This window comes from Poeciliopsis prolifica, unplaced genomic scaffold, assembly GCF_027474105.1.
Source record: "Poeciliopsis prolifica strain line A6 unplaced genomic scaffold, Auburn_PproV2 SCAFFOLD017, whole genome shotgun sequence".
Classification (NCBI taxonomy): Eukaryota; Metazoa; Chordata; class Actinopteri; order Cyprinodontiformes; family Poeciliidae; genus Poeciliopsis; species Poeciliopsis prolifica.
The window spans coordinates 2,144,202-2,162,419 of NW_026562392.1; the positions used below are offsets into that span (position 1 = coordinate 2,144,202).

The 18,218-nt window shown below is 40.7% G+C and overlaps 1 protein-coding gene across 2 annotated transcripts in view; it reads right to left on the bottom strand.

Annotated features, from left to right (window-relative positions):
• The window catches only part of LOC129367556 (intermembrane lipid transfer protein VPS13B-like), a 291,895-nt gene that overhangs the window by 77,885 nt on the left and 195,792 nt on the right, over positions 1–18,218 (bottom strand). For both annotated transcript variants that reach the window (XM_055042090.1, XM_055042091.1), the window contains exons 35-38: positions 14,949–15,290; positions 14,451–14,865; positions 13,361–13,498; positions 6,576–6,965 (exon numbers count right to left, since the gene is read on the bottom strand). In XM_055042090.1, coding sequence (XP_054898065.1) covers positions 6,576–6,965; positions 13,361–13,498; positions 14,451–14,865; positions 14,949–15,290 — 1,285 coding nt within the window. The remainder of the gene's footprint in view (positions 1–6,575; positions 6,966–13,360; positions 13,499–14,450; positions 14,866–14,948; positions 15,291–18,218) is intronic.

The window sequence follows — 18,218 nt, forward strand, 5'->3', positions numbered from 1 at the left end:
AAATCCATCTATGGCAAACACCCGGGTAAGATGAGATAGGATCGGAGACTGATTTACCGTGTCGGTTTCTCCCTGGCAGCCGTTATCTGACCACTGCCTGGCTGATTTATACCCCACCGTGTACTGGTATCAATTAGTAGAAACCTAAAGGAGTCATTACATAACTAGCAGAGGCCCCTCAAGACCTTCTGGGATGCGAAGAGTAATGGCAGTAATATACTGTCATTCACCACAGAAATACGCTATTCACTCACCACAAGACCACTATAGGACACTAGAGGAAACTGGTTTTGTCGAAGAGGACACTGTCAGCCAAAATGGCACAGCGCAGGAAGCCATGTGTCATCCAGCCAATTACAAATACAGAGCTGGTGATTGGTGATGAGCAACATATGGGTTTCATGACATTAACCACGTATGACCTAGATAACAGATATGAGTCTTTAAGTCTGAATCTAAGACCAGAATAATAGAATTTCTGGCTGCATAAACTACAGTTTAGGGTTCATCTATTTGTTCCCCTTTGTTTATCACAAATGATATAACAATGATAGCTGCATACAAGAAGTTTCCACAGTTCAAGCATGATGAGTAAATATCAAAAAAGCCTTTTTTTATATATATCTGGCATTTTCTGGGTTTTTTTTATACACTGAACCTAATAGGAAATATGTCTGTTCAATGTAGATCTCACGGTGTAATACAGAATAAGGTGTAAGCAAGAGTTTACTAGAAAATGAAAGAAAAAAGAGAATTAATTGGTGTTTTTATGTAGATATGCTTATTTGATATAATAGCAAAGCTGCATGTTTGAACACCTGTCAGTGTTTGTTCACAATGAGGTCATTAGTCTCTTATCCGTTTAGTTATAATGAAGATTAAGACTTATGGCTAAACTGGTCTGTAGTTAAGTAGTTGTAGTTATTGTTTCAGTACAAATTCAACAATTTATTCTTGTGGGGAAAGTGGGAGTCCTAAAAGTTAGGCTGGATAAAAATAAAGCAAGTCATTATTACTAAATTCAATAATCTTAGAGAAAAGAAATAGTCAAATTTTATATGCAATAAAGGTTAAGAACAACATTATGGTCATAAGCGTTATAAACACAGTCACACAGTTACAGCCTCATTTGTGAGTAGATTTGGATAAAAGCCTGTGCCAAATGCAGAAACATAAAGCTCTGTGAACCTCATCCAAACTCACCCCTCCATCTGCAACACACACTTTATTATTCAATTGCTTAATCAGCAAATTCGTCAAATGTCAGCAACTCATCACCAGGGAGGATATAGGTGTAGTTAGGACTGCATGGTGAAGTTCAAACCAGGCATCAGACCGATGCTCCGATGAGAGAGAAAATATACAGTGAACTTTAGTTGTCTGGATCAAAATGCCTTGATGTGCAAAGGTGCATTGAGAACCAGTCGTTGCCCTCAGATGATTTACGTTCCCCAGGTGATTAGAGCCAATACATCAACTAAAGGCCCAGAGAATGTTCCTTTCAGCAAAGCAATCATATAATCATAATTTCAAAAAGTGGTTTGGGAAATAATAATAACAAAAACTTGAAACAACAAAAAGACGACATACATATTTAGTGTCTTTTGTGTTGATTCACAAAAACAAGATTTAAAACGACCAACAGGGGGTCCACAGAAGCAAAGAACTAAGGAAACAGTTTTGCACACGTGTTTCCCCAATACCATGCACCAACACCAGTGTGTGTGTGTATGTGTGTGTTTTAAAGGAAGTCAGGGGCACGGTAAGAAAGAGAGCTGAGAGATTAGGGAGGGTCCCGTTTCATGGACATCTGTTCCCCCTCTTTTGCCCACCCTCTTCCTCTCTTCTGTTGAACTATAAATGCCCCCCTACCTTAGGGAGCGGTGAGCCACGGATGGAGCTAGGAATGCAGGGCTTCCACTTGCTTTTCATTAACACAGGATCTGGTAACACACCTCACTGTCAACCTAATCCTTGCTCTCTCCATCTTGCATCCTGGCTGAAGGGCTGCTAGCCCAGGTACAGAGCCCCAGATGTTTCATGGGAGGTGAGGGGGTTGGGGGGATTGCTGATGAAGCCAGGTTGGAATGGGGTGATTGGAACGACAGAAACGGTGAGACTGCGAACTAATCGCATACAGCAGTATTCTGTTTCAATGTCCATTCTGTATTACAGCAGATGTCATGTTGTCGTTCATCCAGCCCTCTCTCTTCTCTGCCCTTCAGTTTTTGTCACCCTGAATTATGTCCCTCAGTAGCTCATCTATTCTATTTTCAGACAACCTTTCTTATCATCCAATTTGTTCATTAAATCTTTTATTTTCATCAACTACTTATAAAACACCCTTTGAATTATTGTTGCATCACTTCTTTTTCTTTGTCTGTTTTTTGTTTGGCCTTAAACAAAAACATGACCCTGATCCCTGTTCAATATCTGGCCCATTAGTCTTAGTTTGCCATTAACGATCAGCAGAGAAACAACAGTAGAAGCAGTAGTGGTATTCCATTCTTCTGTCCAACATCTCATGTACAGCAGCTCTCAGGGGGGTACTTCCAGCTGACTTATTGCACCAGCTCAAAGGCTCAACCTGAGTGAACAGAATCCTGACCTTTATCTCTGGAAAGAAAAACCCAGGTATCCGTTTTTTCTTTACTTTTTTCTTTCTTTGTTTTTTTTTTTTTAGGAATGGAGTGGAATGAGTGGTGAGTGATGGAGTTGGTGCAGTTGAGGCTAAAAGTCAGCAGATACATCTATTGTCACCAGAGATCAGGCTGTGTAATTGGAGACACTTTGTCTTCTTTGATGCCAGTAAATCTGGAACCATTATTTGTCGAAGCCCTCACGGGAACTAAGCTATATATTTGTCAGATATCTGCAGTGTCTTAGAAATTAATTCTTACTAGGCCTGGGACTTTAACTCACTTGTTTCAATTAGTTAATAACATAGATTTTAATGCAACTGCTTTAGTTTTTATTCTCTTTTTTTCCGTGCCGAGCCGGAACCTTTACATTAATACGTTTCAAAGTAGTTCCATGAATAATCAGGAATTTCTGAAACACTAGACATATGAATGAGTATAACAGCACTTTGCACAAAGTGGATAGTTGATTGGCTTAAAAACAGATTAAAAGCAAATGTCTTTGTCAATGAGCTCATATGTCTACGTATTCAATAATTTAACTGCAAAGATAATTTTTGATTTCAGAATGTTGATTATTTTGTTGATATGTGTTAAATTATTAGTTACAGGCAATTAACTCAATTCAAAACGTTAATCCAGTCCAGCCACTAATTGTAACGAAGGTTTTTGTAACGAAACCCTAATTTATGCTACAAAAGAGCTTTCTCCATGATTTGGGTGTTCTCTACCAAACCTTCACACACAACGGTCGGATTTATACTGATATTGCACTTAAACTATATTTACCAATAAGATGACTTCTGAAGGTACTTTGATGTATCTAATTATGGGCTATCAGAGTAAATGGGGTTGGTATAGAAATGAATGCCAAACATTTTTAGATTTTTACTTGTTAAAAAAATGAAAAGAATATTTTCCCTTCTGCCTCACAACATTGTTTTGGTTTATTACACACACTTCAAATAAACGACAAAGTTTGAGCTTGTGAAATGACAAATTGTGTAAAGAGAATAGAAACTATTTGCGCCTTTGGTCTGTGGCTACTACAACAGATACACTGACACTGTCGACCTGTTTCATTTTAGATACAAACATGGAAGACACGAAACGACATGACACCCCTCAATCTTGAAGTGGTTCAATCTACACAGCTTAAGGTGGATAGAGTGCTGTAAGACTAAACAATGATTGTTTAGTCTTAGCCCCAGTTTGTAAGGGACTCTCTGTGGCTTGTGGGTAAGTTAGACATATTATCCAGAAGCCCAGTCTGTGATGGAACGTCCTTAAGATATAATGTTGGATCAGAAGAAAGTCACTTAATCTTTCTTTTTAGCTGTAACAATAACCAGGATGTTAAACGAGAGCCAGGGGAATGATGCTGGAGATGGTAATAAACCTGGTTTCTGGGTAACGTGGAAAATCTTTAGCAGAAGTGACTCCTTTTATATTCCAGTGATGGAAACAAACAATATTCATAAAAATATAGTTCATTCTGTCTCCACTCTCCACAAATCAAAGCACTTTGAAAAGTACTACTGGCCCAAAAGAGACCAAAAGCCGTAAACCGATTAAATTTACATCAGAAGAGATGATTTCATGCTGCTTTCATGTCAGCAGAGTAGTGTCTATAATGCTTTTCACTGCTTGGAATAAAAACAATTCAAACTCAACTGTATTTTTTTTTTATTTATTTCATTTTTTTTATCATCACCATTTTAAAAACAGATGACAGCTGAAAGGCTGGTGGAAATCAGAGCGGCGCAGCAGCACCGGCTATTGTGTCACTGTGCAGTTATGCAGATTTGAGTAAACAAACTGCAAATTGTTTGAGGTTTTAATTAACATTTTTGACAATCATTTTATCTGGAGTAACCCTATATTAACAACATCTGTAAAACAGATGCAGGCTCTTAAAAGAGTCCTGCTCCAGCTCTGTCCTTGAACCCCTAGAGGGGAAAAAAAACAAAAAAAACCCAGAGATGTTTTGCTCAGCAGCACTGAGGTATAAAGCATCTTCTTGCAAAAATGATGAGGCAGACTGTTTCTTGTTATCTACTATATGTAGCATGTCGACTTGGTATTCCTCCTTTTATGCTTCTATTTCTACGTACTGTTCAATTTGAAAGACATGCCAAGAAATGAGAAATCCTTGGTGATTTGCTGCAGCAAGCAGCCTCACACCCGGCGGCGACTGAGAAACTGGATGCTTTTTCATTTACGTTAGCATTAAGTTCTGATTGTCATAATGGAAACATGGTGATGCCTTCTGGATAGCAGCGCTGATGAAGCCAGAGGTTCATCCCAACACAAAACAAACATCTTCCTCTCACACACGCCGACATTAATGCACAGAAAGCTCTCTCTGAGATCCCCGTGCAACCCACACCGATGTAATCAAATCCACACAGTCCCACAACCTGGGATCCAACACTAACACAAATATCTCACGTTACTGTTTACAGACAAACCTTGTTTTTGGCCGAGGAGAGCTTCGCGAACAACATGTTTAAAAAAAACAACCCAAAAAACAAACAAACAAAAAAGAAACAAAAAAACATGGATATTCCAGAAAATATTGAAAGCATTACTGGAGATTGTTTTGTGAACTTTTTCTGCGTGAGTCGAAGACAGAGCGTCGGATCTTCCCAGCAGGATTACACATCAAGCATTCTTTAGAAAACAACAACAAGAGGAAAGTTTGAACTCATGCTACTCGGCTGATTATCAGAGATTCACCAGAGACAACTCTCAACTAAATGCAGACAGACATATTAGAAGCTAATGGCTTTTTGCTTGAGAGGCTGTATACAGCTGTGTGCTTTCAAACCCCGTGTGAGGGAGGATGCTTTAAGGGCCTGGAAGGATTCTTGTTGGCTCAGAAACTTAATCTGCTTACTAGATGAGTGACACAACACTAAAATGGTACATGCACAGGCTTAGTTTAATGCATTACTGAGCGTGCTACTCGGAAATGATCGACTCTGACGTATGAGGTGAGATTGTTTTCCAGTGTTCCCCGTTTCAAAAGTATTACTGAAGCAGTTCATTCAGGCAGAATATAGCAGATCACACCAAAGATCAGGGGTGTCCAAACGTTAAAACACCCAGCGAGCCAGAGTGTTTTCCCCAATTAAAAATGCAAAAAATTATCTTATAGTAGATCTTTCATTTAATTTTAAGCATGCAATAGTTCCAAGGAACAAAGTAGAAAAGAACAATTTCTTGTAGATCGTGAAAACAGTCCTTCATAAAACAAAGGTGTACAAGTTTATAAGTTTTCTCCTCAAACCCTTTCTGTTTTGTTGGTTTGGAAAATGTTTTCATTCTAATCTGAACAACAAAACAAGAACTTTCCTTTGATATCCTTGATGTGTTTGGACAAATTTCAGGACTGGCTGGTATGTTGACTAGTTATATATGTCACAATCAAGTATCTATTTACCCAAGTTGTTATAAAAATGCTACATACATCATCTGACTCTGTAATTTAACGCCTTGAAATTGGGCCTCTGCCTCTTTAAGAAACACTTGTTCTCTTGCCTTCAGGAAGTCATCACATGGCTTCTCTTTAACCCTTAACATTTTTTATCAGTGTTTCACTGAGAAGTAGCTCCATATTGAGCTCAGCAGATATGCAGTTCCACCAGGTGCTAACTGCTGCTGGATAGTCTGAAGGAGCTGAGTGGGGGAGTGCAGCGGAGGGCTACTCTGTGAAGCAGAAGCTTGGAAATTGCAGCTCAGAGGAGGAGCTTCGTCCTGGGAGGTGAGACTAGGTCCAACCAGGTGTTTTGCCTGGGATTTCTCAAATGTGCATGAACAAAATTTGGACAGCCCTGGGTTACACAGTTAAATTTTTTATCAAAAATAAACGAGGAGTTACTTCAGACTTTGTTGCTTTGACTGAAAAGGAGATAAAACGTGTTTTTTACTTACCGTCTATCCGAGGCCCTGACTTCATCGTGAGACACGATGTCATAGCCGACACAGACACCATAATGCTGGGCTTCATTGGACAGGCCTCTGTCTCCATGACTACGACAATTTGTGCTGCGCGCAGTGAGATTTTGTGGAAGGTCAGAGCCGTGGCCGGGCTCGCTCTGCCCAGGTCTGATGCTTCGTGGTGTGGGTCTAATCGGGGGGGAAAGGCTCGCTGTGCTGACTTTTTTGGAGATGAGTGAGGAGTGGAGAAGGCAGACGGCGTTTTGCTGGAGCTTTCCCATGTGTAGTTTGGCAGGACCTTCTGCAGGTAGGCTTTGGCCTGCTCCATTTTCATCAGAGTGGGACTGATTTTCAGGGGACGGCACAACTCCACGTTTAGCTCCGCTGAAAAGAAACAGGAAAAATTAAAGCATCGCAAATAAACTTTTTTTTTTTTTTTTTTTTTTTCCCCAAGGACAGCTTCTGATCAGGAACTTTTCAGAGAAGCTTATCTGTGCTCATCCTGATTTGTGTTCATGATGTGCTGCTGAGTCCTGAAAAAATCCCACCAGGAAGCACAGAGAGCGAAGCTTTTGGGAAGGTAATAAAAAGATGTTCTCTCAGTAATAAACAAATCTCTTTGTGCTGTCTTTCAATTTGGAAAAAAAAGGGATTTTTCTCTCTCTCTCTTTTTTTACCACATATAAACATCTCCTGAAATAGACCATGAAACTACTGAAGTTTCAAATGACTTGCAAACAATCTAATGATAAGCCATTTGACTTTTTTTTTTTTTAGCGTAAAAGCAGTTCCCTTTAAAGTTTGTAAAAGCAGGAACAGAAATAGCATAAATCCACTATTGGCGGGAGGGGGGATAGGGGGGCTTGCTGTTTACAACCTTCCCTTCAAATTTGGAAAACCCACAATAAACTGGTCACAATCCATCTGGGGGTTTTAAGACAAGGCAGGCTTCATGAGTGTCTCTCTGAACAGATCTAAAGCTATCTAACCCATGGGAAGTCTTGTAAAACAAACTCTGAGCTCTTCTCTTCTCCGATCACAAAGTCTGCATGCAACGAGTTGGCATGCTGAGCTGAGCCCAGCGAGTACACACCCAGAGTTCCTGGCAGCCGCACTGTAACATTCTAACGTGGCAGCGCCGAACGGCAGGAGAAAATATCTTCTTCGTGCCTTCTACGTAAATCAGACGCTGCTCTATCCTTCACTTCGCCCTCAAGAACACTTGACTGGAATTTACGGAGGCGCAGGAATTAACCCGATGCCGCTTTACACCGCTTCCATTAGAGCGTTTTTCCACTTGGTTATGATGATGGGAGAGGGGAAGCAGACGAAAGCAAGCGCAGCTGTTTTTGTTGGTCTCGTCAAAGGAACCGGCACTTAAACAGTTTTAAGGGGTTCAAACCTTTAGTCCGACTCCAACCCAGGGAAGGTGCACAGTGGAGCACAGCCAAAAGTGCCGCACGCACACGCAAGCACACACAAAAAGCGAAGAAAAACTGAAATCCATCTAATTTATTTCAGTGGAAGTGGTGAAAGGATGGCTGCCAAAAGGGAGTGAATTCATATTTGGTGGAATCTGCAGGGCAAAGTCCTGCACACGACCAGTTTTACTAGAAATAATATTGCAGTGATTTAGTTTTTTTTGTAAAGTGCCATGAGATGACATTTGTTGTGAAGTAGCTCCATATATGTACATTGAATTGAAACATTTCCAGTGGTGAAATCAACTGTTTGTGTGGAGCATTTTAGGCTCCTCTGCTCACCTTTCTCTCCTCCTCTGTCCTGCTTTTATGTCTTTTTTCATATTCTGGTTCTTTTCTAGTCTACAGTTTTTTTTTTTGTTGTAATCTCTTACTTTTCCTTGAGCAGCCACCTAATCAACCCCCTCTAACCACATAAATATGTCTCTGATCACCCAGTCAGGGCCAGAGCAGCCTTGACTCACTATACATTGAGGCCTGCTTCTGATTATTGGTTGCCCTCCTTTCCCAAGTTCCTTTCTGCCCCACCTTAAAAAATAAAAGCACCCAACTGCCCCAACCCCAGGCAGCGTAAGGGTGATGGTAAGTGATTTGTTGCCTGTTTGACCCGTCTGAAATTCACCTGTGAGAGCAGACCGACTGCACCACTCTATATTTTTTTAAAAAACATATTTTTATTAATTTTATACTTTACACCAAATAAAAATGATGTTTATATTCTGTAAACTGAAAAAACCCACATGTATTTATGTTCAGCTTTACTTTTGCCACCAATAAGAGGTGAGAACTTTAGTAGCAGTAAGAAGTGTCATATACCAACTTCCAGCATAACATGAATTAATATTTCAGGTTAGAGACTCTGAACAGAAAAACACAGACCAAAGGTAGAAAGATGTGTTGCTGTTCACATGTCTTTAAAGACAACTCTTTAATTTGAACAGGCTGTAGGGAATCACACACTGGCCTTCTCAGTTGTCAGCATCTATTACTGCTGAAGAAAGTAGAACTTCAGGGTCTGACAGAAACATAAACACACAAGCATACACCTCTGCAAAAAGACATGTGTGTGTGTTTGGGGAGGTTGAACATATGACTGTAAACCAGGTCCCTGTGTCTTTTTGGCAGGGTCATCTCCAAAAGTCTCCACTGTGAGCCTGGAGTTGAGTTATCTGTGTGTTCTTTCACGCTCGCTCCTTTTGACAGCAGAAAACCTGAGTCAGGAACAAGTCGCAATGTGTCCAGAAACACTGGGGCCCACATGTGGAGGGCATAGGCGCATGTCTGTGTTTGGCAATGAGGAATAATATTTGGAGCGGTATGTGCCGAATCCCACAGTTAAAAGAAAGCATCACAGCCCATAAGGCCAATGACACACAACTCAGATGCCATCTGACTCACATTAAAGACGTTCTAGATGGTACGGAGGGGCAAACGCTTGCATATACATTAACTGACAAGATTATCATGAACTACCTGATGGGAAGCAGAGACATCACCAGAGTGATGTCTCCAATTTGATCTAGCTAATCTATTAGCTGCTCCGTCTTCATAGAGAGATGGCTGACCTTTGGCCTCCTAGGGGGAAGTGCTTACCTCCACGACTCACACACTAAATGTGTTTCCATTACAAAAACTTTGTCTATATTCTGCTAATGTCAAATAAATTACTATCTAGCAATTGTGGTGTTTCCATTGACTAAGAAACACAATTAAAATCACAGGTGGATATGTTTATTCACTCGACGAGTCATTAAAAAACATGCTCTGCCATCAGCCTCCTACAACGTTTTGTCATCGTCGTCTTCGTGGTTTGTGCCAGCATGCAACGTCTGGTCCATCAAGTGACCCTTGTGATGTGAATAAAGTGTTTCCATACAAGTTTGATGAGGCCCAAAAAAAAAAAAAAAAAGCCAAACTATTGTTTTTCTTTTAATTGCCGTGTTTCCAATTAGGCTAATTTAGTTTCGAAATGTCAAATTGCTAAACTATTTGGTCAGCAGAAAAGCAGATGCTGACCTGTCCAAAGGCCCGAGGTGAGGAAGATGAGAAAAACTAAACACTGAGCACATCTGTGCTGATCAATCATTAAACTCCTGCTTCTGTTGGAAAAGAAAATACTCAGAAAGTATTTTACCTCAGTCAACCTCAATCAACATAATGCACATGTTTGGTGGTAAATTCTGTAACTGCCCGTCTTGTGTGTGTTTGTACTAGCTGTGTTTATGGGAGTGTTTGCGTGTGCCTGTGTGTGTTTGATGAGCGGCTGCTGAGTGACGGTCGGAACTAAAACACCATCCAGTTTACAGTACACATGTTACAAGTGTTTCCCACTCAGCATCCTTGGAATGAGCGCTTTGATTGGTCCTTCAGAATAAATGCCGCTGAAATTGAGAGCATATTGCTGTAAACACACACTAAGACGTGGCCTCATGGCGGTCTGCTCTCTGTTTGCGCCTGGTTGGAATAAATCAAATGTGAAGCATTATCGAATTAAAGTAGCGCTGCCAAACATGATAAATACACATCACGTAACACACACGGACATTTGTAAAGGAAGAGGACAGATGAAGGAAAAGCTGACGGCACATAACAACGTCCTTCACATCTTTTCCGTTTATTCTCTCAATTTGTCGCCTGAATCTTTAAATTAGCTTCTTCCAACAACCAATCCCCTGAAGCCCTTTACCACTGATCCCTGATTCATGGCGCTGAGCTTTCTTCTGCCTGAAACTCAGGAATCAATGACTTCTTTAAAGAGCAACAACAAAGAGTTAATGGTTTCCACAGCTTTATCTAGTCCTTCCTTTGTTCCATCATCCTTGAAGAGGGTAAGTATCTCCTCAAGAGAGTCATCTGACTAAACAACGTACAGTTGAGAATGTGTATGTGGATGTGTGCTTGCATGACTAAGTGGCTGAGGGGATGAAGGAGAACCAGTAGCATATGTGGTCAATTTTAGGTATTTCCAGCAGAGCCTGACCTGCGGCAACCTCACAGAGAGCCTGGATCCTGTCTGAGGCTTTTGGGGCCGTCTTGTTAGTCTGTGTGTGTGCTCGCTGAATAAATATGACTGATTATCTTCTAAACGGTACCACTAAGACAGGTCAAACACCTGGAAGATTTTTTTTTCATGTGTTTTATTTTACACGTTACCCAGAAAATGAGCAAGGAATCTTACAAATGGAGATTTCATCTGATGTTCTAAACTATCACTTCTGTAGTCAGTTTGCAGAAGTATTTCTGCCTCTTTGCACACACCACAAAATTGTCCACTCCACAGTTAAACTTTTGCACATTTAAAAGTCTGAAAAGTGTGGTGTGCATTTCTATGCAACTCCAATGAGTCAATGTTTTGCAGAACCACCTTTTGCTCTTTCACTGCACATCTAGACTTTTACATTTTCTCCATGGACTTTTACCTGAATCTAGGTCTGGCCTTTGACTGGTCCATTTTAACCTAAATGTGCTTTGATTATTCATTTAATGATAGGTTGTAGGCTATGGCTTAATATTCGCCTCAATCCCAAATCTTCTGCAGCCTCAATTCTGAGGAGTGTCACTGTCCCGCTGATGACAAGTACATTTTTTTTCTTCTTAGGTATATGCTCTCCTTTCCCAACTTCGTGGCTGTGACTGCTTCTGTTTTAGGGCCTGTGGGAGATGTTCGGTACCTAACCCGGGATTAAACTTCTCTACAACCTGTCTGATCTGTTCCCTGGTTTTCATGATGATGTTTATTCACTAACGTTCTCTAAAAATCTGTGGCCTTCACACAAATTAGAATATGCATTACAATGAATCACGTTTGTCATTACACGTACGTTTAGAAAGTTTACATCCAAGTGTCAGACATACTTCCATTAAGGCTACATTTCTATATTACAATGTTTTTTTTTATTGGCCTGATGTACTCTTCAAATTTTATATATCATGTTGTCATTACACACAAGCAGAAAATTATCATAATTGACAGAAATAAAGGCTTTCAAACATCCGTCTGTGTGTAATTAATCTATATAGTGTGTTTCACTTTGTGATAAAGTTCCTGAAATAAATGGACATGCCAAAAAAAATCTGACTTATTGAACGGATCTGTGTATTGAGATTTAATTACATGCAGGTGGATTTACTAGTAACGTGACTTTGGTTGGGATGTTTCCAGAACTGTATCAGCTTCTCCTGGTGTGTCATGTACAAAAACTTGCTGAAATTCTGATGTACTTTATTATTTAAGTCAAAGTTGGGCTTGTAGTTTGGCTGCTTGTGTCATCTGGCGCATTGACATTTGGACCGTACTGTATGTTCGCTCGGCTCTGTTGAGAGATGCATGTTGTGTGATTTCAGGTGGACAGAAACAGCTTACGAATCTGACTTGACAAAAGGAGAGGAGACATGCGGAAGAGCTATTAAACAAGTGCTGTATTAAAACCATCATCTGTAACACCTGGAGTTCACCCTGGAGCCTCTTCCTGTAAATACGCTCAGTATCTGTCAATGATTGTATGAATGTGGAAGAAGGACAGTCTATATGTCAAGTGCTGTCTGTAGTTACCGTGACAGTGTGTAAGTATTTGCAACATCTGGCGTGGGCTCAGCAAGCTGAAGGATGACCTGCGCCTACACACTCTCTCCAAGAAACCCTCGCAGGGATGAAAAGGGTGCGCTCACAGAGACCCCAAAAGCCCATTCGCACGTTTATTCACTGCAGTTGTATTTGGGCAGGATGTCAAACACACCCTAAGGTCAATGGGCTTTGCTAAAATCTGCTCATATGGATATCATATCAGCCTAAAAATAGCAAGTCCACGTATATGGAAGGAGAGTTTGACACATGCAAACATCCACATTTGGCGCACAGGAACTAGTAGCCTGTGGATCAACGTGAAAGGCACATCCCGGATTTCCTGTGACCAAAAATGCTCAGTGTTATTTAGACAACTTGATATACACAAACTTCCAGACAGTCTTGCTACTCGACAAGAGTCATTGTAATCCCTTTGGTTCTGGAACTTGGTGTATCAATCTTTGATCCCATTTCACTTGGAATTGAAAGGTTCTGTGGGCAAGTCGATGCTTTTGGCTCTTTGAAATGTGGGTTTGTAGGAGACATGGCCTTCAAATAATCAGTGTTATTTATTTTAACTCTCTGTAGAGTTGATGATGGGATGCACCAGGGTATGGTTTATACGCATCTGCTGCACAGCTTTTCAGCTTTTTCCTTAAAATAGGATGAAGTGTGAAGTTATTGCAGCGTGTTGGCAGGAATGTTCAGAAAGTAAGAGTGTGTGAGACCCTCACCTGGTCCGTTGAGGAAATCTTTGATCTGGAAGCAGAGCAGAGGAGGAGGCACACCTGTTTTACTGTCAACCTCTGCAGCCACCGTCTGCAGCCAGCAGACGTTATAGTCCAGGGTCTCAGGGAGAGTTTTTCCTGGGTCTGGACAACAAGAAACAGACCAAAAAAAAAAAACAACCTTTTGGTTATGGAAAAAATGTCTTGTTTAAGGTCGAAGTCATGTTGAGCTTGATTAGAACTTACAAGGAAGTGGCAGGTCAGATTCTTAAATCTTTCTTTCCAATCATTATATCTAAATTATTCAAGGTAAAATTTACAACATGCATGCTTTCTTTGAGTTGAAACAGATTCAATGTTACCTACTTAAACAATAGAAAGACTTGAACTTATTTGAACTAAATTGCTTTGTTTTGAGCTTCCAGTCCGGCTGACAGAGAACATGCTGGATTTAGAAATGCTCCCAGTCTTTTGGAAATGGCACACTGTTGCGTTTCCATTCACTGCATAGTTGCGCAAATTGGAATTGAGAAAATAATTTCTCTGTATGGAAACACCAATTTTGAAGAAATATGTTTTTATTATTTTGGGCTCTATTAAAATTAGTATATTTCACAAAACTGCAATGGAAACACTTTTTCGCATCAACAACCGGATGTTACCACTGACGGAAAACATGAAGAAGACGACAGGAAGTGGTGGGAAAATGATGGTGCGGCAGGTTTTTTTATGACTTATTGAGGGAACAAACATGCAATCTTCATTGAAATTATTTTTGACACTAGCAAAATATCTACAAAGTTTTGAACACATTTGTAATGGAAACACAGCTATTTAAAGATTTACTTTCTCTAGAGAATACACAAAGACACTATAATTAATGCTATCTGCACAAATCCCTACAACAAGGTGCTGCAACCATTTTAAGCAGTACTTTTTGCAAATTCTTTGTTCTGAAATATTTTTTTATCTGACATGAAATAATTATGTTTTCCAATATGACACATCTTTGCAAAAATCTGAATATGTAAGTCAAAGCTTCACAAAGCAAAGTTCTAACTGGTACATTTTGACGTGATTGTGAGAAAACCCTCACCTTGGCACTTGTAGTCAGAAGGTACTCCTCTCAACGCCACATCAAAAACAGACAGCTCCATCTTTTGCTTTCGATGGTGACAGCTAAGCAGAACGGAAGGCTGCATAAGCTGTACGTACAAGAGGGGTTCCAACACCTGATCCCCTGTCCCTCGTCTCCCTGGCTGCCTCACTATAGTAACGCCCAGGGCTTGGCGGGCCGAGGAACGGGTTGGAGTGGGTAGACCGTCAAGTGAGAGCAAGCTGCCTTTTATGAGTGGAGAAGGTGGCTGAGAGGTGTTGCTGTTCAGGATGTCATCTGCAGTCAGCCCAGCCAGTGAACCCTGGGCAGCTGGGGTTTGATCAGGGGTTGGTGAAGCCGAAACCGGTGGGGAGTCCGATATGATCTCAGGGTGATTAAGGATGCTCTTTCCCACCTAAACATCACAGAAAATTATTAAATACCGGTACTCTGTGCTTATGACGGTTTACAAGCTAATTAATCTTCTTTTCTCTTTACCTTATCCTCAGGTTCCTTCTTCTCTGGTGTGCTTGGTGTGTCAGACAATGTAGTGAGAGCTTTTGGGGAACTCAAACAAGAGTAGGTCATAACAGATAGCTTACTGGCCGTGAGAAAGATGTCAAAAGGGATGAAAGTAAGGTTCTTAGTGATGGTGGACTTGCGAGAGGGCCTCGCAAGGCAGTGATGGCTGGTCCCACTTTGCTGCTCTATTTGGACGATGCGAATGCGAGCACTGTCACTGCCAAAGCCGCTGTCTTGTCCTGTCCCACTGTGGCGCGATGAAGAGTCCCCATTGCCTGAAGGATCTGGATGAACTCCTTTTTGCTCTTGTCTCCTTACCTGTACAAAGAAAAGCAATATTAGGAAAGCATTTTTTTGCAGACATTGACATCTCAGAAGGGGTAGTTGAGGTAGCCATCTTTAAAGGTAGACTGACTTTTAGCTTTAGGAAATAAGTGGTGTTAGTGACTCACCATCTGCAGTTAGTGTACAAGTAAAGAAATCTTGTGGCATAAGTGAGCATAAGGATCCCAGATATGAAGGTGTGTTCTTTAAGCTTATCATCCTGCAGTATCTACATTTGATTCTAATTTTCTGAAGTGGGAAAGAAAGTAGAAAATCAGAGTAGATCTATACAATCATAAAAACTACATCATAAGGCTCTATCATGCCTGGACTCTCCACAATAACTCCAACCAAAGATACAGTTTTGGTATCTCTTGTATTTGTGAAAACAGAAAAATGGGTCTTCTCAGTTCGTAGCAGAAATACTTGTAAAATCTCATCTAGCTCTGTTCTACTGCAATCAATAGTTGCTCAGCATTTCATCTCATGAATTGCATGCATCGCCACACACTTTATAGTAGATATGAGTTTCCACGGCAATGCGTCTTGCTGTGTAAGCCAGGCACTCCTTTCCTTTCAGTCAATGTCAGTTTGTCTAGACTCACACCTCTTGTGACCCTTGTTTGGATAAAATGTGTAAAAGCTGATGGAAACATTCAGAATTTGTGCATTTGTTTCTTATGTGGGTTTATGAAGACAAATACCAAATACCCACAGTCAAAGAAACCAAAGAAGAAGTGCAGGGTACAGCCACAGACATATTCAAGGCATGCCCTGGGACTTTTTCTGTGGTCAAAAATCATTTTGTACTTTTTGCAATACTCAGAACGTCTTCAAAAAAAAAAAAAAGGGGCACACTGCCATTATATTAAATTGTTTTGTGAAGTGACTGTGGTATTGCCTTTGAAGCAGTTCAGATTTTATGCTCGACTCTAGCTAACTGTTGTCAGGAGGGTTCCTGCCATTGTGGCAATAAAAAGCTTTCAGTGACAGATGATATAAATCAAAAGCGTGGGGCTTTCTGGGTTTCGGGCGACAAAGAAAATGCTACCAAGGAATGTCATCTTAAAACTATGAAGATCTCTCAAGTTGAAATGATGAAACAGGAAGGAGAGAAAAAAGACTAAACTCAGTGCAGCCTTCCAAATTAACTGAAATGTATAAAATAGATATTAAAGAAACAAATAAAAGGGTTTTTTAAATGGAAACCTGCAATAAATTGTAGACACCATGACAAAATACACAAAAATTGTAATTTCTAGGACCAGTGAATCATTTAAACTTCCCCTCTGCAGCTGCATTGTTTTACAAAATAAATAACTTGGGCCTATTAATCATTATTTCCAACATTGACACAACCTTTGTGAGGCCAATCCCCATGTTCCCTTAATCACGATAATGGATCCCACGTCACTTTCAGTTAACTACTGCTGTCTTTGAAGCGTGATTTTGATAAATTGCAAATTACAGAACGCAGAGCAAAGGTGTGTCCCGTTCTATTCCACCCTCATCTACTCCTCCGTCCTGCATATGGTTACTATTACAGCATATATTCTCAGCTGGCCCTTCTTTTCCTGCATATCATTCCCCCCCTCCCTTCCTCCCACTCAATGAGAATTTTAAATGTATATTATTGCTGTGGCAGAGATAGTGTTTCAAGACCTCCAGGCAAATACTAAACCAACTGGCAGCACATTAGACAGAATACTTGACTTATTAGATATTTCCTATTCAAAACAGTGTCATCAAAGGCTAAGAACAAGAGCAATATAAAACGCAGCAGCATGCCTGCCTGGATGTCTGCTCTGCTCAACCACGCTCATGTGTCGGACTTACATAGGACTGGCCATGCCAGATCCATCTCCTTTCGCTTGCCATAATCAGGACAGGATGTGTGCACTTCTTTTCTGCACAAATGTAAGATTTTCCAAGCTACAGGGAGGGGGAAAGGCAGGCAGAAAAAGGCCCGGACCTTTCGCCATGTGTGCTTTGTTAGGTGAGTGAAACATTGTATTGAAGTAAGGAAGGAGTTGAGAAGACATTCGACGAAGGCAAAACATCCACTCTAAGAAAACGTCTCGCGTCGGAATGGACAAATAAGCCGCACAGCATCGGGGGAAAAAAAGAGCAGAAGTCAGCTGGAAAGGCACCATGGTCTGAAAGTTTCTGTGTCGTTTTCCCAAGCTGAGGCTGCTCACATGCATTTACAATTAGAACAAATACCCCATCTTTTCTTATAACCACCACCACCAAGAAATTGCCCCCAAAGCAAATTCTTGGTCTAAATTTAGCTTGAAAGCAGAAAGAGAGCTTCAGGGGAACAAAAACAGGAGCACAGAGACAATGAGAAAATATGCCACAGCATGCCGCGTTCAGCTAGCATACGTACACACAAGCAAGTAGTCCAATCACATACCTTCATGGGATTTATTCTAAACTTGGCCAAAGACTCAGAAGCACATACCTTGCTTTTTATGTTACTCAGTCTTTCAAAAAGAAAAGGTACTGTAAAGCTATATAACATTAACCCCACGCCAATTTATTCATTTAAAGAAGGCAATAAATTTAGAATGCAAACATTGGCCGAATCCATGGGCCGGATCCCAGCTGAACTATTACTTATAGTGTTGTATAATAGCTGTACTGAAACACTATTTCCAGAACCCAATGTATTCTTTCTCTGGACCTAGTTGATCATTGTTATGACCCCTCCTGACCCAAACATACTGACACACACACGCACACACACACACACACACACACACACACACACGCACGCACGCACGCACGCACGCACACACACACACATGCACACACACACACAAAAAAAAAACCTAAGCCAATCATGAGATCATTCCCTCAGAGTCTCTAGGCAGGACTTTCTGGAAAATGGAGGATAATCCCCAAAGTGTGAAACCACGA